Genomic DNA, 20,199 nt, shown 5'->3' with positions numbered 1-20,199 from the left:
TTACCGTGCGTATGGAAGCAGGAGTTCTGAAATACCCTTTAAAGGTTGTTTCTTTCAAATCCTTTTTCAGCTACAAACACTGCCCTGCTTAGATCTGTGCCACTCATGCAGGATTCCCGCATGCATTCAAAACCTGCCTTTTGGCTTTGCTGGTTATAGGAGGGAATTTGGAGGAAATCAGTCCTCCCCCCTTCAGCCTGGGGTCTCTGCCTTTACCTAAAATGCGTGATCTGATTCTCCAGAAGCAAACGCAGCCGCTCCTTGATCTCTTCGAATCGCTCTTTCTCATCTACGGTTACCGTTCCTATCCCGTCCGGCCTGAAGGAGAAATGCCGTGAATGACTCAGGCTCCACCTCACGACCCTGGGAAATCATCTGCACAGCAAAGCACATGCTGCAGGTTGGGACGCAGATGTCACCAGCCATTAGACCCAGGACAGGGCATGTGCCAAGCCGAGACACGGCGGTCACAGCAGCATGACCGCAAAGGTATCAGAAAGCAAGAAAGCAAGAAACAGCCCCCCTCTCAGAATGATAATCTGTACGTGGACTCCCCCCCACCACCCTCCTCTTTCTTTTATTTTTATATTTTTTTTTTCTGTGACAGGAAAACCTTAAAAAACAGAATCCCCTCTTAAATGTAGGTATATAACAAGGAGCACAATGCCAGCTTCCACCGCAGGATTGGGCCCACTGCTGGCAAAATGTGGACTTCATTTCTGCAGAAAAATTCAGCTGCTAATTTAACACAATTCACAGTGTAAAGAATATCGACAACAGCCTTATATATGAACAGACTGTAAAATCCTGCACTCCTTCAGAACCACTGAATCACCTTATTACAATAATTTCCCGAAGCGAACCATCTTCAATACACTCTGCTGAAATGCACCTAGAGAGCGGTGAGTATTTGATACCTGAAAACGCCTTCTCATTCATTTCAGTGCGAGGGATAAAAATCAACACGCGATACCACCGAATTTCAGGGAGTACGAGTTACTACTCTCTGGCATTTGGTGCGTGCACAGGAGTGCATTGTAAGACCCCAGGCTCCGCTGCCTCGGGTGCTCCTCGTCCGTCACCGAGCACAGTGTGCAGCGGGCGCTGCCGGGGCCGTGACGGGTGTCCCCGTGCTCCCGCGCCCCGTCCCTCCGCCGATGCAGCCCCAGCCGTGAGCTGAAAGCAGCCGTGCCCTCCTTCCCCCCGCAGCCCCATGGCAAAGCTCGCTGCAGAGGAAGGCAGGGAGAGGAGCGCGCCTAATCCAGCCGCCAAAGGGACCGGCGAGCCAGACAATCGGCAGCGCCGCTCCCCATTCCCGACGAGCAAAGTCTACGGATTTGTGTACTCCTGGGCAACTCTGCTGGCACAGGCTCTCCGTAGGTAATGTAAGGCGTCTTAAAATTGAACAAATGTTCTTACTTAAAGGCCTCCTCCAGTGTTCAGCCTAAGCTGCATAAATCCTCAGCACTAGACTGGTTTGGTTATACAAAAGACTTGGCAAGGGATTACAAAGCTTCTAATGAACCTCCTGTCAGGGGTTAATTGGTTGGCTTTATTTTCCTCTTAAAGAATCAAAGGCCCTAAACTTAGGAGGAAAAAAAAAAAAAACGATAAAAATGAAAAGCAATAAAATCTGTACAATCACTTCTCCTTGACCCTGTATTTAGTAAGCTCTCAATATCATAAATACAAACTCTGGTATTCCAGTACAGGTGAATAAATGATTAAAACATTTCAGGAGAGTAACTAGCAAACCTTACACGATATTCACGGCATATTCTTAAATCTAAATATACATTAAATAAAACTTACAATATGGACATAAAAAATACTTGAATATCAGGGGATGTATTTAAATTTAAATAGCATTTCATCAGAAATTGTTATTTGACTGTTTGCCAAATTCAGTTGTGCATTAAGAAAAAAAAAAAAAGGAAAAAGATTTAGGCTAAAACTTAGATAAAATGTCTTATCTAGGGAATACATTTCATAAACATTTTTGGAAGTATGGATCTGGTCTCATTAGTACCTAATTAGGACCGGTTATTTTGAAGAAATGAGCAAGCCACAAGAAAAAAATAAAAATAATAATAATAAAAAAAATTAGATATTGAGCAAAATTTAATGTCTGAAGATGCTTAATATATTTTTTTTCCAAAATTCCATAAGATATTTAACACTCAGACAGATACGTCCCTGCCTTTTGTTATGCTGTGCACCTCGTAGCGCCGGGTTTGCTGCCAAGCAGAGGAGCAGGTAATTCGGGACAGACAGCGATAAACGCTGTGCACCAAGGGGCAAGGTTGAAACCCTCATTTGACTTTTGGCACCCAGTTCTCACCCCGTACCCGTAACAACTCGCGGTGTCACTGGGTTAATTGTGTCAGCGCTGACAAACGAGGCAGTGAAAGCCGCCTGCCCTGGCAGTGATTTGCTGGTGGACTGGAAATGGTCTGAAAGTTGTGTTACCCTTTGCAGGGTCAGCAACCTCCGACGGCGAGATTTACTGACAGGCTGGAGGGAGCTGCGGTTACCTACGTGGGTCTGAATGGAGTCTTCTCCCAGAGAGGACAGTAAGCATCCAGGCTGCTTTTAAAATCATCGTCAGCTTTAAAAATATATATATTCAAGGGATTTAATTGAAAGCAGCGTGCAGTGGTGTGTGAAAAAAAACACAACAAAACACAAACAGCTCTGTATGCAAAGATCTGGGCAACTCACTGCTGATGCTGATGAAGGCAGGATCAAGCCCGTATCTGACAGCTCAGGTTGGGTCGCAGCCCGTCCACCCAAATCATAGCTTCTCACTGTATTTAAGGGCTTCAGTTTTGTCAGAACTGGCTATTAGCACGTAACGAGTGGTGTGGGGCACCTGACGCCTGCTGACATACCACCATGGGCTGTGTCGGGGTTGAGCGGTGTGGCTCTGGAAGCACTGGTTTTAAAGCACTGACCCACACAAAGAAGAAGGAAGGGTTTGGGGAACGAAGTCCCGGCCAAAACAGCTCTGTCACCACATCCCTCCACCTTCACAGAGATGCAAACCCAGCCCAGGCAGGCGAGCGGCCTGCTCCCCCCGTGCTCAGCCCACGGCTGCCGGCTCGCTGTGAGGCAGTGAGATGTCCAGCCCGGTGGCCCTGGCCACCTCTCTGTCACGCAGGGCCTGCCGTGCGGTGTAAGTGGCATGCTGCCCTCCCGTATCATGCTCCTGCAAAGTTGAGACAATCTACAGGTCAGCTGTAGCCATTTTTGGAGCAGCGCGGATGTCTGGAAGGGCCTGCCAACCGAGAGCCATCACCACTGCAAGGACTCCCTTTCTCACCCAGCTGTGGACTATATTGCATCTGACATGATGAGCATCTCTTGAATCTACCTTTCAAATTTTCGGCAAACCATTTTCTCACTGTCCTTCACAAAGTTGACATTTTCGGCAGCATGATAGGAAAGATGTCATGTCGGCTGCTTTTCAAGTTGTTGTCACAGTGGTTAGCACCAGTTCTGTCATCTCTGCTTTCCTCACAATCCCCCATCTTGAGCCATGTCACAAATAATAATACTTCCCATGTTTTTGTCAAATTTCAAATACTATAACCCAGCTGCACATCTTCGGATTTACTAGTTATGTTAATCTTTGTTGCTCATCTTCCCAGAAGCTGAAGCATTAAGGACTCATTAATTAGTGACAAATGCAGGATATACATAGAACTGGAAAAACACCACCAAAAGCCTTGCACTTAATTTATTAGCTGGATAATTTTGAAACCTAATTAAATATGCAAGTCAAATATACTTTGAAAATGCAATCTTTTTGAGGGAACATATTTATTTTCCCTTCGCAAGAACACAAAGGGTATATAGCTTAGCATTGCGATAATTTAAGATTCACTTCTGTGCTCTAGACAATTCGAGTACATGGCTGATGGGGCTGAAAAAAATCTGCAAGAGAAGTTTAGGTCTCACCAGCTCGTCCTGATGCTTACTGGTGATTTTCTTTTCAACAGAGATCTCCAGCTCAACTTTTCTATTTGATACCTGATCTGGTGGGCAGCCTCACCAACTCCTCCAACAGGCAGCATTTCTGCGGCAGGCTGGCTCGAACGCAGCCACGGGAAACGAACGTGCTCACACACAGAGCACAGCCACGTCCTCCTAGCACTGGGCTAAACAGTGATGGGCAATGAGGTAAGAGCAAAATGGTGAAAAATAGCTCTGCTCTCGTACATGGTATGTGCAGAGGCACAAATGGGTCTGGGTCTATGAGCGCAGGTCCACAAACAGCACAAACGTCCCCATCTGAGTGGAGACACCATTTTGTCTGGTTATCTACAGCTCCTGTTCACGGACACTTGAGGTGCACGGCATAAGTTGTGGGCAGAGAGGAAAGCAGAAGGGCAAAAAAGGCAAGAAAAATAAATAAGGAAAATTTTAATTATAAGTAAACAAGTTTCAGATCACTCCTTCTGCTGCGGATTCATTATGTTGGCTCAAACCTAGTCAACTCAGAACGTAAATATTTCATATGAAAACTTTTAAATGCTGCTTTCCTAATCCCTCCTTGTTTTTAAGTTTTAAGCCACGAAAACAACAACATCAACAAAGCAGGTGGTGAAATTAGAAAAGGGGTTGCAATTTAAACAGTGAAAACGATAGTCCTTGTTTAGCTTGGATGGTTTGTGCAAATTCCAGGGTTAATTATAAATTATAATTAGGACCTGTGATCCTAAGGCCACTGCTTTATTCTACAAGCCCCGCCTCCCCCCATGCCCTTTTCTAATTATACCCAGTGCCCCCAGGGCTAGTTATGCTGCTAAAACAAATATATCAAAATGATTTTTAACAAAGACTAATCTATGAAGCAATAGCATGCATTTGTATGCAATTATAAATATACAGTATAGCTCCAGTGGGTTAATCTCTTTGACATAAGCCTGCATGAAATACCATGGCGGCTTACAACTGAAAAGACAGATCATCTTTTACACCTTTTATGTTTAACTTGTCTACACTTTTTCTACTGGGGAAAATATTGCTTACACGTAGCAAACAGATCTTTGCATGCACTGTGAGCCCTGGCATTCAGAGCCAACGAAAAAAAAACAATGTCAAAAACTGATGCAAATAATTTGATTTTTTAAGTAACAACTCAAATATAAAACACGTGCTGCCTTCAGCTCCCTTGCCGCTTGCCAGGTGCAGCACATATGAGCTATACAGTAAACATGGATGATTAGTGCCTTGGACGGCGTGTGTCAGGAATGGCTTTCGGAGGCTGCCTCGCAGGAGGACTCGCCCGTGCCAGCCCCACCGGCCGCACGGGGACCAGTCCAGCTGCAGCACTGGCTGCACTGGGATGCGGGCGGGAGCACCCTGCCTGTCCTGCCCTCCTTCATCACCCCGTGCAAAGCTGATCTGAACGAATCCACCTGGTTAGACCCCTTGAAAACGCTTATTCAGCGAACACCAGTTGTGCCTGACGTCCCTTTCTTCCGGGAATTCACGCCGCGCGCCCAACGCCGGTTGAAAGCCCTTTGTTAGGCTCAGCCCTCCGCCTGCTCTCCTCGGGGCTTCCCTCGACGCTGCCCAAGGTGTGAGCCGCTTTGCCCAGCCATCCTTGCCTTCGTCCCGCTCCTGCTCCCCTCCACGCCAGCGCCGAGTCACGGCTCATCGCTCCTCACGTGCCATCCACAGCCCTGACGCCGCGCGGCTGAACCGAATGGCTTCTGAGCACTGCCATCCTACACCTATTGCAACGAATCACGTCAGCCCGAGCCGGTTGTCTGCTGGTCGCGGGCGATGCCGGATTGTATCCGACAGACGGCCGCAACGCATGCCGTGTCATCACGGGTCTGGCTGCGATACGGAGCCGGCACCTAACGAGGGGTTACGGCGCTACGCCCCGCGAGGTCTGCAGTCAGGGCTGCTCATCTGAGCGCAGGGACGTGTTGATGGATTTATCACTTCTTTTATAGGACCAAAAATACCCCCCCCCCTCCTTTTTTTTTAATGTTTTTTTTTTTTTTTAACTAGCTGTATGGAAATCTTGCCTTTATGTGGAATAGCCAGAGAGGCAATTAGAATATAAAAGGAAATGTTATAAATACGTTATGCAGACTTTTCAATTCCTCGAGGTCTATGACAATGATATTATTTCTGATGGCTTACGGCTGATGAAAACTAAGGGGAGCTCATGCTAATGCTCACTAATGAGAGAGCTATTTCTTGAAAACAAGTTTTATGCTGCAAAGCATAACACAGCTCAGAGGGCAAAAGGCAGGTCACTGACATACCAAGAGACTTAACAGAGAGATCGCCGTTGTTCGCACTTTGGGCAAAAGTCACCGAACAACTCACAAAGAATAATGCTATCAGACTTCTGGGGATCCAGGCTGGCATCCTGATTTTGATAAGCTCCATGTCTGCTAATACTGCACATTCCGCACATTCAATATTTTCGAATTATTTTTAAAAGATTGAAATTAGCTAAGATGGAAAGAGTCTCTTTTGGTGCCAACTTGAACATTTAAAGAGCAAGCAAAATGGCTAAATCCAAACAAGCCAGATGTGGAACCAAGGTCACCCCCAGGTGACATTGCTTCCAAAGGGACAGAAACGGAGGTTGGAGGGCCCAGCACCGACTTGGGCCTGGGAAAGCTGAGCTTGGTTCTCTGCTCTGTAATGCCTCTCGTGCACAGACAGGGAGGAACAAGGCTCCTCCACCACACCAGCTCCATGCGTGTCAGACGGTGCAGGAGCACTGCTCTCCCCCTTGAAAGCCAGAGAGGAGACAAACATGGAAACAGAAGGCAGAAGACCTGGGGGTCATGTAAACCCTTTCATTATTTTAGCTAAAGCTATGTCTTCTTAAAACCCTGCCTGTTTTTGCCTCCGCTGCTTTTTTGAGGACTGTTGATAAAGGCAAGCGACAGCCTCAATACTGTCGCAATGGTACCAGAAGCACACAGACATCAATAAACACACAGCCGGTGCTGTTGGGTGTCTGAATGCTACGTGTTTCTTGCCTTTCGTGTAGGTACAGACATCAGAAATCCTAACAGCATAACAGCAGAACTTTCAAAAAGGCAGCCAGTGATACCTAGTTGAGAAAACCCTTCTACGAAATCGCCGGTGGCCACAATAGCGAAAAGCCTCCAGTTCTTCAGCTTTGGTAAATAGCAAGGAACTGGGACCAGCAAATTGTTCAGGTATTTAGAGCAGTCTTGGCTTGCTCACTGCTTGCCCCTGCCCTTCCGACACCCTGTGCATAGCACATGCAGGTACCTGCAGGAGGTAAGGCTCAGGAGAAGCAATTTCCATTTAACCACGTTTTTTACTCCAAAAAGGATGAAATGAACAGAAAAAATAAGGGGACTGTGATGCAAATGGCAGTGATTTACAGCCCCCCTTTTTTTTTGGAGAGATTATGTCAGGCTTTCAGGGCTCTGAATAAGCTACAGGAGCCCAAAGGGAGGGAAAGAAACAAATAAATCCTTATATCTAAAGCACCAGGGCTCCACACCAGCCCCAAAATCTTGCTTTGACCGCATCACCTGCCTCGGCAGCGGGGTCAGCCCGAAGCTGGAGGTGCATTTCCACCAGCAGCCACCCCGCTGCCGTCCCGGGTGCCGCGGTGCCGGACAGGCGAGGCAGTGTCCCCGCGCTGACGCCTGTCATCCTGTCAGCCCCGACCTCCGGGCTGTCCCCGGCATCCGAGCGCAGCCTCCCCGCACCTCCCCGCTGACTGCGAGCGACTGGTGTCTGGCCGCCTGACCTTCCACAAACGCGATGCAAACAGACAGCCCACCTCAGCTCCATCACTGTCTGCTGCTAATACCGGAGATTGATAGCCACATGGAGTGCTCTCCCTGCTCGACCTTCGTTACTGGGTGGCATATTCTGACTGACAGCCAACCTCCTTCTGGAGAAAGCTGAACTACCCGACGTTTGTGGGTTTTTGTTGTTTTGTTGTGTTTTTTTTTACTGTTGAAAAGTGGAATAACTTCCTCTTATGGAGACAATCAAATCAACACTTTCTTGGGTTGGACAGAAAAAAAAAGAAGCCTTTGTTAAACAGAAAGACATCTCCTGACTTGAATCTGCTGGGAGATGCTGTCAGATGCGGTGCTGGGTGCTGTCCCAAGCACAGGCACATTCCTGCCTCTACAGAACACACGGGAACTTTTCTGCTCTGCAGTGAGCTACAGGTCTGCAGGGCAGAGGATGGCCCCCAGCTAGCCCTAAGGTGATGAGCAATGCGTGGATGTAGGAGGTGGGAGGAAGGGACGCAGTGAAAGTGAGCCCAGCTTTACGCACACCCCACAACTGCCCGTGAGCACCGCACAGATAAATACTGGCTTCCCTGTGTGCTCTGCCAGCCAGCTCTCCAGTGCATGATGCAAGTGGCCTAAGCAGCTTTCCGAAAAGAAATCACGACTCTTCCACTTTGCCATTCCGATTTCTATTAGTAGAAATGGAAGACACGGAGTCATATTTTCTCCTGCAGACCCCCTGCGGTTCTTTATGGCTTCCTGGTGGCAGAGGCCAGGAAACGCAGCACCCCGCTGCCTCCACACCAAACTCTTGCCATGTGCGCCCGCGGTCCCGGGGAGAAGCGCGATGCTGCAGCCCCACAATGCTCAGGTCCCGACCGAGAGGGAGCACATCCCTTCAGCTTTCTGGCCTGGAGTCAGCCATCGGCTAAAGACAGCTAAGTCAGGGTGAAGCACATCTTTCTTTTTTTGGACTATTTTAACCAAATTTAACAGCCCAGCTGTCCATTTGGAAGCACCTGGCTGTGTCCCAGTGAGGCACAGCCACCACCCACAGCTCCAGGGACCAGCACAGGCACAGCACTGGGCTCTGCGCATCCCATGAGGCTGGAAGCAGGACGGATTCGCCAAGCTCTCAGCTCTCCAGCCCCAGTGGGAAGGCATCCCCATGGCACCACCAGATACCTCCTGCCACTGACCCGATGAAGAGGAGGCTGTGGTTGTGCTGGACCCTGTCAATAGGCACAGGGGGTAGCTGTGACCAGCAGCCACCCTCCTCTCCATTACACATTCCCAGAAAGTGGGCTTCGAATCAGGTCGCGTCCCCAAAGCAGCCTCCCTCCTGACTATGGATGGGAGCCTTATGGGCGGCCAGGTCTGCACACAGTCCCCTGAACACGCTGGGAACACAGTGGTCCCTGATGCCTGGGGGACAAGGGCACCCAAAGGTGTCCCAGCAGAGGCTGACCCCGGCTGCTGCCGCCCTGCAGCCTGCCCAGTGTGCTCGGTGACCGAGGAGCCCGGCGCCAGCTACAACGCACTGCTGTGCACTGCGCGCTTCGCTTACCTTTTCGGCTCTGGATTCGGCTGGGATTTGGAATCTTTCCTTTTTTTGGACTCCTTTTTGGAATCCTTTTTTGTCTCCACTTCAGCGGCAGAGGCATGAGACACTTTGCCCCCCTCGCCGTCTGCGCTTGGCTGTGACCCGCCAAGCAACTCTGCCATGTGGTGGCTTTGGGGAGTGATTGGGACAGGCGGGGGGAGGCCAGCAGCAAACGTGGAAGAAACAGAAAAAAGCATGAAATAAAAAGCACAAAACAAGACAAAAGGAAAATAAACCAAAGGCAAACAACTGAAATCAAAGAACAATTGGCAAAGAAGGAACAAACGAGCAAAAGAAAGTCATAACTAAAAAAGAAACTAAGGAAGCAAGGACTCGGTTTCCATGACAAGATGTATGAAACTAACTGCAAAGCAAGCGGCAGCCTTGCAACGTGAAACCTGGGCAATGCGTGTCATAAATCAGGGTGCTATTTACCACAGGGCTTATGAAAACACATAATTATTTTATAACACTCCTTTCTTCAGCAGCATTTGCAGGATAGAGAGCAATATCCCCAAGTGTACAGTGCAACTTAGCAGAAAAGACAACAAAACCAAACCAGAAAAAGAAGCTGCAATACATACCACAGCTGTCAACGAAATCAATAGGAAAGGGAAAAGCATAGCTCCGCTCCCTACCACCAAAGATTTGCCACATTTGAGAGAAAGGAATGGGCTGCTTCTGGAACTGGAATTCCTTTGCAACAGCAGCAAGACAAAATTTCCAATTATGCCTAAGCAATTCCAAGGCTGACGTCAGGCCGCCTGCCGAAGAGACAGAGGTGCCCGAGGGCTTCGAGCACTTCTGTGCACTGAAGTTTGATACTGCTGAAAATTTCACTGCTGCAACTTGTCAGCTCCTCTCACGCAGCAATTAAATCAGCGCAGTATATTGTTTACTTCCATTATATTCAACCCGTGACAGTCACATGTACGTCAACTCTAGTTTGCCCAGAACTGCATCTAGCAGGTGCCTGGGTAAGAAAGTTAAAAACCCCGATTTCTGGATCCCCTACGTGCATTTTTCTTGCTTACATTAAACAAGCCACGAAACAAACAAACAAACCGACTATGCCACTAGAAGCGCTGCTGCCAAACATCCAATGTGAAAACAAATTGGGGACTGTTGTGCATTATCCAAGGAAACCTATATCTGACAAAGTCATCCCTTGCTGGCAGGGAGCTGCTAGCCAAAAATAATTCCTTACCTGTTGCCATGAACATGTGATGCACAAAAGGCAAAGCTGTAGTGAAGTAAGGTGGGGTCAATCATAGCTCCATTTTCTGCGCGCTCTAGCAAATCTCTGAGGTAGCAGAGATGTCTGTGACAGCCTCTCACTCCATTACGTGCACAATACTCATCTAGCACAAAGACCTGGCCAGGACTAAACCAGCCCTGTTTAGAAATAAAGAGACTTGATTTTAAATATAGGTTATTAAATACAAACGCTATCAGCTGTGGAGGTGTAGTGGTCAACTGTTCTAATAAAGAAATACAAACCTAAGGCTACATTAAGGAAAAAGGAGAGAGGTCACTCTTAAACAATACAGTCTGCATATCATCACCTAATCACAGCATATACTCAGTGCAACTGTTAACAGAAATACATTATGCTACCATTAACACAAAATGTCATTTAAAATGCTGAAAAGTGAGGCCAGTTCATGTCAGTGTCTAGCAAAAAAAAAAAAAAAAGGAAAAAAGAAAAAAAAAGATTCACACCTTTAAAGAGATGACAAAGATTTGATTATTTAAGCAACATGAAACAGTGATCTCATTCTGGGGAAGGGACTGCACATTTGGCCAGGACGGAGAAGAGTGATCTGGGGGAGAACAGGGAAGATTACACTGAACAACGGCTTCTCTTGCATCTGGCACGTAGGCACATCCTGAAGACGGAGGAAGGCAGCTCCACGGCATCACACGGGGACATTTCACATCGTCCTTGTTGTGTACCCTCGGCGCTGCGCTCTGAGATCGCCCACCAGCCGGCAGGTCAGTGCTCCTTGGTGTCGCAGCAAACATGAGCTCGGCTCACGGGCACGGTTTCTTTACACATCCTGAAACCTCCAACGACTGCTGTCTGTGAGTCCTAAAGGCCTGGTGACACACGGTGCAACATCCATGCTCCCGAGGAGGACATGGTGCCCTGTGAGGGGACGGCACGGCGCTCCGGCGAGCGTCCCAGGACAGCCGGGGCCGAGCGCGCCTCTGCCTTCAGCGAAGGCGCTAGTGAGAACGAGAATATTCTTGTAGATCGTAGATTTTCAAAATGCTGCAAAACCGTCAATATTTACATGGAAATTTGGGTGCTAAACAATTGCTAAGACGCAGCTCTGGAATGCATCAAGCTGCAAAATCTTTCATCGTTTAATTGAAAAGTTCCTGCAGCGGGCGGGAGAGTAGTTGAGGCAGAGCACTGCCCCTATAGGCAACTTCTTTGCCACCCCATCTGTTACCCCAAATGCTACATCTTAGAAACAACACTGCTGTGAAAGATTAAAATATATTTTCTACCACTCAGATGACACCAAATCTTTTCTAGATGCCAAAATAGCTGCTTTGAAAAGAGTTGAAGAAATATCAATTAAGAGCTCAAAGACATAGAGAAGGATTTGCTCATCCTTATTGGGCCAACTCCAAAACAGATTGAGAAAAGAATTAAAATAATGAGGGGAAAATGATAGATATAGGGAGTAGCTACAGTTCTGGGATCACTGGAAGTGCACATTTCAAAATGAAGACACAGAACAATGCAGATGGGACAGCACTCTGGAAGGCTATTTTTTGGGAGGGGTATATTTGCTTTCACTGCTTTTAGTGATATTTTTGTTTGCTTTTTGGTTAGTTGTATTGTGCTTGATTCTGGACTTCTTTATGTTGCCTGTTTGCTACATCCTTGGACCTCCTCTTCACCTTGTGTCTTTTCACACAAGTCTTTGGTGATTTGGTATGATAAAAATATAGAAATGCTGCAACTGCTCTGAAATAAAAAGATGTGTGCATTTGGTTACTGGGGTAGAAATGAGGTTTAAATTCTTCTATTCACATAATATATATACAAAGGACTTTGTCCTTCCTACAGGGTGAAATCTTGGCACCACTGACATCAGTGGGAAGGCTGGCACTAACTCCCCTGGAGTCAGGCATCAAGCCTGGAGTTTGGGGTGAAGGAAGCAGGAGGCTACACCTGGTGAGCAGGAGTGCATCTCATCGCTCCCCTGCACCAGGCTCTGAGAAGTGCTGCTCCTTGGTTGGACAGAAGGGACTGGGGCAAACACTTAAGATCACTCCCATGGCTCAGCAAAGGGAAGCCCGAGCAGAAGGTCAGAGGTTCACTAATAAACCTCATACCTTGACACCTCATGAGAGCACACCCAAGGAAACTACAGGTAGATTTGGAGCCCAGGAAGACCAGAAGGTTTCCTTTTGCATGGCAGAGGTATGAAATAAAAATCCTGAACAGAGCTACAAAGGAGCCATAAAAACTGCTCCCCATGGCCCCAGAAAAGAATTTAAGGTTTGAATAAAAGGCTGTATTCAGACAAATCCCCCACATCTTTAGGCAGATCCTGGCTCTTGATTAAGATTTGCCTGGCACAACCAACTGACAACCAGCCAGTCTGGCAAACGCAACTGATAGTGACGCACGGGGTGTTTCAACCCAACACAGCTAGGTGTAGCTCAGTTTGGGCTCCCAGATGGTCTTCAGTGGCATGGAGAAATGTAGAGGGGACATTGGAAGAAGGCTGTAGAGTGCAGGGAGCTCAGCTGACTGTTTGAGAAGCTGATCTGCATTGAGATGGTGCCATGTGCTCCTGGCCCCAGTGGGGAGTGCAGTGGGAGCTTTTCAGCTAGGTAAGGCAAGACTTGGTCAATCACTGGAGATTTTTCCAATGCAACATGCATTTTCTGTGAAAACCAGGATTTCTGAGAAAAAAAATTCACTTCTCAATAGCTGTATTTTCTCATTTACCAGGGGAAGAAACAGACAGTATAATTTTTCTGGGCCTTTTCATGTAACCCCTTCACGCATCATCTCTGCTAGACCGGGCCCTTCAGAAGACCACCTCTTGGTAAACACGGTGTGGTGTGATATGAATCCCACAAATACTGACACATCGTGGGAAATACTGCTCCAGTAGGCATCTCGTTGCACAAGCCAAATGCTGGCAGTAGGTTGGGATGTCTTAGGAAGAGTTGAAGGGCAGTCTCAGAAATAACACGAGTGTCCAAGCAGAAATCCATGCATGTGTGGGGTTGGTATTAAGCTGGAAGAGCTGCACACTCTTTCCCTATCAGAAAGTCCAGGAAGAGCTGTGAAAGCAATTGTGCATTCAGCTTGAGGATGATGGGCAAGAGCCTCGGAAAGCAATGCCGACGACGCTCTTCCCCTTTCCCAGCACGGTGCTCTCTGCCAGCAAACATCACTTCTGCACTAGCTGAGATTAGTCAGACAGCCTGTTTGTTTTCATAGGGATGCCTGGCTCAGCCAGCGAGTGGGCTCACAATAACATTGTTTAACCTGGTTCCACGGAAAGGAGGCAAAGCTGAGCTATTCTCTGTGTCAGGGTAAGCCACCGTGTCTGGCTAAGTCTTCCCTGGCACTTCCATGTCCGCAGCAGAAAACAAGACGTGTGACAAGACAAAACTCTTCAGGACCTCGCACGTGAACATCCTGTAGGAAGAATAACAATTGCCCAGCAGCACACAGAGGGGACAAGGCAGGCTTACCACAGGCTCCCAGCTCCTACAGGCAAGCCAGCACAAGGGTATCACCAGCTTCCCACAAACACCTCAAGAGCAGAGGGGTTGCACTCAACTTGCAGTTGCACTCAAATTTTGTGGTCAGTCTGACTTAGCTTCAAAATTAGGACAAAACCATACTAAAATAGATTAAAGAAGCAGGTGAGATCCAAGAGGCGGTGAGCACAGCCCATTATTCTCTTCTTCACAACACTCAGTAATGGGTGATTTGAAAGAAGACGGTTAATTGGTGATGCTCTGCTCTGAGGCACAAATCTTGGTGCTGAGGGGAGCTCCATCACTCCAGTAGTTTCTAGCAAGGGTCTAAACATCTTGATCACAAGCAGAAGTATGGCTGGTGGGTGTCTTGAAGAGAAACATTATTAATAATTTCCAGTGGCGGCCTCGTGACTCTCCTTCAGCCATGACTTTAATTCAAAGGCCTCAGCTTTCCCACCAGGCCCGAGGCTGCACAGAGACACACCAGCTGCAAGCCAACCTGTCAGGCATGCATGGATGGGGATGGTCTTCCTAGTGCCAGCCATGCGTGGGGAGCAGAAGCCGCATGCCAAACCCATTGCCTGCTGGAGCAAAGACCTCGATGGAACCGGTGAGAAACTCGTGGCAGGTCAGCCGACGCTCCCACCGAGCCTACTTGTAGCACCTGGGGATCTGCAGGTCAGGTGCACACTGCAGCCTTCCCCCAGCCCATCCTTACCTCAGGGGACATCCACAACCGCTCCTCCTTGCCCTGCCTCTCACTAGGAAGGTGGTAACTCACTGCTGCTGCTGGCATTTACAGGATCTTTCTGAGATCAACCCTTGTGTGCGGTGCAAGGAGCTGAGCAGATGGGAGGAGCACCCTGATGGAGGGGCACTTGGAGGACAAGGTTGGAGCCTGACAGGCTTACTGGCTCAGCTGCGTTCTCATTTTGCTGCTTTTAATGGAAAGCCACTCAACAGGGCCAGCTCCAGGAACTGCACAGCTGGCAAAAGGTGGAGACTACTGGCATGGGGTGGTCCTTCTGCTGAAGAAGCCAGTGATGACACCCCAGTGTGGAGATTTCTGTGCAGCATGAGGAGGGCAGCAGGTCGGGATCTGTCCCATGCCTTTCAGGCCTCATCCAACCCCTCTATAAAGGTTTCATCCTGTTATTTTCTCAAAGACTAGGAGTTTCTTCATTCTTCTCACCAAAACCACTGGAAATTCATCGTTCAACTTGTAGTGGTGAAGGTTATTTGTCATTTAAATCCTCACACTGCCTTGCAGCCCACAAGCACTGCACCCCAGCCAAAAACTACAAGCTTTCCTGGAGCACCTCGGTGCCACCAACATACAGAGCACATTGTATGGCAGTGGCCTGAGAGCTGCGACCTGTGCTCATGGAATAATCAGGATGGGCATGCGACTGCGTGAGCAAGGACTGACCACTGGATCCCTGCAGTTATCCAACTAGTCCCACCTGTTACCTGCTCGGGATCCCTGCCCATACACAGACACAAAGCTGGGCCATGGCTATTCCTGTAGTGACTCCACTGACATGGGAGGTGGTACCAGACCTTCATCCTTCCCCTGCAATTTCATCCATAAGACTCTGGAAGGCAGCATGGGAAGCTGCAAAACACTGCTTCTGCTCTCTACTGCACGTCCCCACACAGGAGTTTGTCTTTGCAGGAGGAAACATTTTAAACATTGCAAACAGAAACGATAAAGACAGTGCTACTGGAGAAGAACAGCAGTCAGATCACTGGAGGTAGACTCTCAAAAAGAAAATACCTCTGGCCCAAATTCAAACCTGGTGTAAACAGAAGTCAATCTTCCAGCAACAGGGGGATTAGCCCCCACTCGCACTAGCTTTGACTTTGCTGCTTGGTGTTTATATCACTAGAGACCAAAGAATATACTTGCCAGACAAGAATAGGAATCATTAAGTCTGTGGTCCAAAGTGAGGCGCTGAACCATCTCAAAGAGTGAAGCGTGGTCAAAGTTACAGGGATTGGAAGAGATAAATTCATCCATGCCATGCTTTTGAGCTCTATCTGCATCTGTTCATTTATACATATAGAGAAAGACACCATTTAGAGAGATATAACATATTTCAGTTGACAAATACAACAGAAAAATATACAGTATGAAGCATGAAAGCTAAATATCTCTTCTTCCCTACATTGCCATTAACATTTCTCTTTGCAGGCTACATATACGATCTTCACCTCCCATTGTCAACTTGCATCAGTTATGGACGATCTTATTGCATTTAGGCAAAAGATTTTAGAATTAACATCGTGTCAACGGCTCGTTATAGTGCATTTATTCTGTACTTAAAACCAGAACACAAACCAAATAACTTACTCTGTATCTTACAATGCGCTATCAGTTAACAGAGTTTTGGCTCACAGAAGTAAATTAGTTCCTATTTAGTTAGTTGTGGTTAATTATAATAGATTCTGCCATTCTAGTGAAGTTATAGCTGTAGCATTTTTTTCTCTAAATTTACTAGGTTTTCTAGGTATCAAAACATTTACATTGTTCTTTTTCCAAATGCCAATGTTTGCCTCCCAGGGCAATTTTTTCTAACGGCAACTTTAAATGCTACCTCCAAGAAATAAAAAGACGCTCTTTTAAGCATTGCTAATAAGTTAAATTGATGTGTAGTTCGTTATCACTGAGGAGGTAACCTGATAGCACGCTGGAGCTGCCAGTCATCCTGACAGGGACACGATTTCCTCTGCTTGGATTACGAGCTGCCATTTTTTTTGTGAATTAACAGCCTCACCGTATTCACACATCTCTGCTTTGGGTGACGTTTACAGGCACTAACTCCTAGGGGCTAATTAATTAATCTCAACATGGTTAACTAAAAATACACCAAATTCACCGGTTGAAATGAAGCCGCCGATGCAGCCTGGGTGCGGCCAGCCGGGACCCCGCTGGGAGCAGGCTTTGTTCCACCAGCGACCGGGGAATTAAAAGACACCTTTCACTCGGTTTTGTCCGTGCTCAGCTTCCTACTATATGGGTTCTTGCCAAATCCTCGACAAATAGAATGGGATTTAAATCCTTCCCCTGTTTATAGCCTCCTAGGGGAACTGGGTGGCCTTGAAACAATGTGGCTGAAAGGACACAAAAATGCAGTTTTCTGCAGTAGTACTAAAAGGTAACTGTATTTGTTTTAAAACAAAATCGCTCTTTACCAGAAGAAACAGAAATCCTTAATTAAAAAGAAAAGAATAAAAGGAGCTTTAAATGATAATGAGATAGCATTCTTTTATGTATGTTTTATTTAACTATTTATATTAATCTGTGAAGGATGGCATGGCTTCCTAATACCTCGTTCATGTCTGTGCTCTCACATATTGCTGATCATTGAAAGCAATCTTTGCATTTTCTGTATAGTCTGTCGTTAGCTATATACAAACTATATAAATAACATCACCCACTGGAAGGAAATCAGACAAATTAAAACATGTAACATTTCAATTAGCTGCTAGCAATACTTAATTCAGCAGTGGCTGGCAATTTTCCTCATTAAAACCCTGCTGAATAAACGCTGTGTATTTTATTTTTTTTTAAAACGGGTTCTACACTTTTTGAGGGTCCTTTCCTCTCTGTCGCTTCATGTAATGGCTCCTGCCTGCCTCCCCTCTGCCTCTCTCCCTCTGGTCCCAAATCCCCCCCTCTGCCTCCGCCGGCGGCTCCGTGCATTCAGCGCAGGGACAGGAAAGCAGCCGGCAGTGCCGAGCGAGATGGCAGCAGCAGGGCTGGCTCTGGGGACGGGGACAAGCTCCCTGGCCACAGCATCACCTCTACGGCACAGACAGTCTCTGGCACCCTTGGGTGGAAGGCATGAAGCCCACCCAGCCCCGGGTCTCACAGCAGCAGGCCGCATCCTGCCCGTTTCGACAGCTTTCTGCCCGTTATCTCTGTCCCTTTGGGCCAGGATCGATCTGATGGAGCTCCCAAAGAGTTCGTCTCTGCTGCTCCTGAGTCCATCCCTAGCGCCCACAAAATGCTTTAGCAGATATTAAAAATAGCCTGATAATGGATTGTTGCTCTCCCGGGTTCCTCTGAGTTGACTGCAAGCTGACAAATTGGCTGGAGGCCTTAATTTGCCAGCTTCACTCAGAGATTTTATTACTTTTCAATTAGGAGCCCTGATACACTGTCAATCCTCTTGCTCTGCAAGCAAGGCTCTGCGATTTGAGTAAATCAGCTGGAAACGTGAAGAGTCCCCTAGCCCTTTAGCTGGTGAACTTCTCTGAGCAGATGTGTGAGGAAGCATGTTGGAAATGATTTTTTTTTTCTCCAAACTAATCAACTTTCCCCGCTTTGTGCTCTCAGAAGAAGGCGGACATGGAGCACACCTCTGGGTGTGTGAGTAGGCCGAAGCTCTGTGGTGCTGGTGGAGCAGAGGCTCTGGCTTGTGCTTGCTAAAATCTCTCTGCTCAGGGCAGGAGCATGGAAAATTTCTGGCAATTGCTAAGAACTGGCAGAGCACTTGACTGGCCTTCACAACTGCCCACGCTCAGGGGAAATTTTACTTGTGGGCATCACCGTGTTGGGTGCCTGCTGGAAACCCATTTCCCCAAACCTCCCCATCTCAGAACAACCACAGAAGAGGGAGAAAGCGGGCATGGCACCGCATGAGCCTGCAAGACCAAAATGCTTTTCAAGGAAATATGAGCAAGAACTCTGCTCAGTTGGTGATTTAAAGTGTGGTTTTCTGACATGAAAAGGAAGACAAACAGCTGCAGTTCCCCCCACACCGGCCCAGTGCCACAGATCCCGTGTCTCCAAATCAACTGGGATAAACCAGGCGTGGCTGGAACTAGAGCTGTCTCCACAGGACGATGACACACACATGTATTTCTCTTCAATGTCACACCTGCACTGGTCTAGAGGCTTAAAATTCTTAAGAATAGCTAGGAGAAGGTTAAAAAAGGACAGCACTACACTAAACTTAGCTTCTCTTAATTATTAGAAGATAAACACATAATTTGTAATTTATTTTTGCATTTTGATTTTTCTAAGGGACTCACTTTTAAAAATGAAATTTAAATATCAAATAGGTACCAAATTAGGTACCAAAAATAGGTATCAATTTAGGTACCAAAAACATTAAGCTTCCTAGAAAACACAAAAAGACAAGGATAGATCTAAATATATTGTTCCTCCACTCCAGACAGCTGATCTGTGATTTAAAATAATCCTGACATCTGCATATAAAATTTTATCTGTAATTGTCCTCTTTCAAAATGGTTTGCCCAGTCTCATGATATTTTAAATAAAGTACAAAGTGTGAGTGGCTAATATTCGTACCCAAACTGTACAGCTAATTTGTAAGTACTTTAAATTAATTGTTTCAGTCAAATACAGCTGCTTTTTTGACCCTGTTCTGTTATTCCAGTCAAAAAGAAAGGAGAGACCAAAGAAAGAAAGTTATATGATGCTCCAGTAACTTACAATCCCTTTCCAAGGTGCCGTGCCAAGCTAGCTGGTGCTTCTTTGTTCAGGCCCCAGACAAAATGCTGCTGCAGGCCTCCAGAAGTTATCTTACATATTTAGACAAGCTGCACACAAGTGCAGCTGAAAGGTGTTCGATGGTGGTCTCAGAAGGGAGGCTGCGAGGAGAGGTAAATTGGCAGCACAGACTCCACAAACCTTTCTTCTTGAAAACTACAGACTCCGGCCTTTTGTGCAACACTCGGGGGCTTACATTATTGTCTGCTCTTAACTACTGCCTTTTTCATTTTGTTCATCTTTATCCAGTTTGCGTTTTCCACTGACTCCATTAACTAGCCCTCCGCCAAACACGCACCCTGTGCAAGTGTTTGAAATCAGACCCTTCAAGGTTTGCCAGTGTCGGGAACACAAAGACTGCAACAACAACAACAACAACAATGAACAACAAAGGACTGTCCCACCATTTTGTCCTATGTTCTCTCTTCCTCTTTATCTAGCTGTTGTTTAAAAAGGAAGAGACAAAACGGTCAAATATCTCATTCTTGTTTTTTTGTCTGTTTGTTTGCTAGTTTGTTTTTTAAATGTATTTCACTGCTCTCTGCATTTCTTTGGCTAGAGTA

The 20,199-nt window shown here is 46.9% G+C and overlaps 1 protein-coding gene across 8 annotated transcripts in view; it reads right to left on the bottom strand.

Moving 5' to 3' along the window:
* Nucleotides 1-20,199, bottom strand: part of CADPS (calcium dependent secretion activator) — a 196,737-nt gene that overhangs the window by 65,275 nt on the left and 111,263 nt on the right. For all 8 annotated transcript variants that reach the window (XM_068693992.1, XM_068693991.1, XM_068693997.1 and 5 more), the window contains exons 12-14: nucleotides 16,025-16,161; nucleotides 10,577-10,764; nucleotides 217-318 (exon numbers count right to left, since the gene is read on the bottom strand). In XM_068693992.1, the coding sequence (XP_068550093.1) occupies nucleotides 217-318; nucleotides 10,577-10,764; nucleotides 16,025-16,161 (427 nt within the window). The remainder of the gene's footprint in view (nucleotides 1-216; nucleotides 319-10,576; nucleotides 10,765-16,024; nucleotides 16,162-20,199) is intronic.

The sequence above is a fragment of the Anas acuta genome, chromosome 11 (genome assembly GCF_963932015.1).
Source record: "Anas acuta chromosome 11, bAnaAcu1.1, whole genome shotgun sequence".
In the NCBI taxonomy this organism is placed as follows: domain Eukaryota; kingdom Metazoa; phylum Chordata; class Aves; order Anseriformes; family Anatidae; genus Anas; species Anas acuta.
Note: the sequence above shows the minus strand (reverse complement) of the source record. Positions and strands in the feature narration are given on the sequence as shown.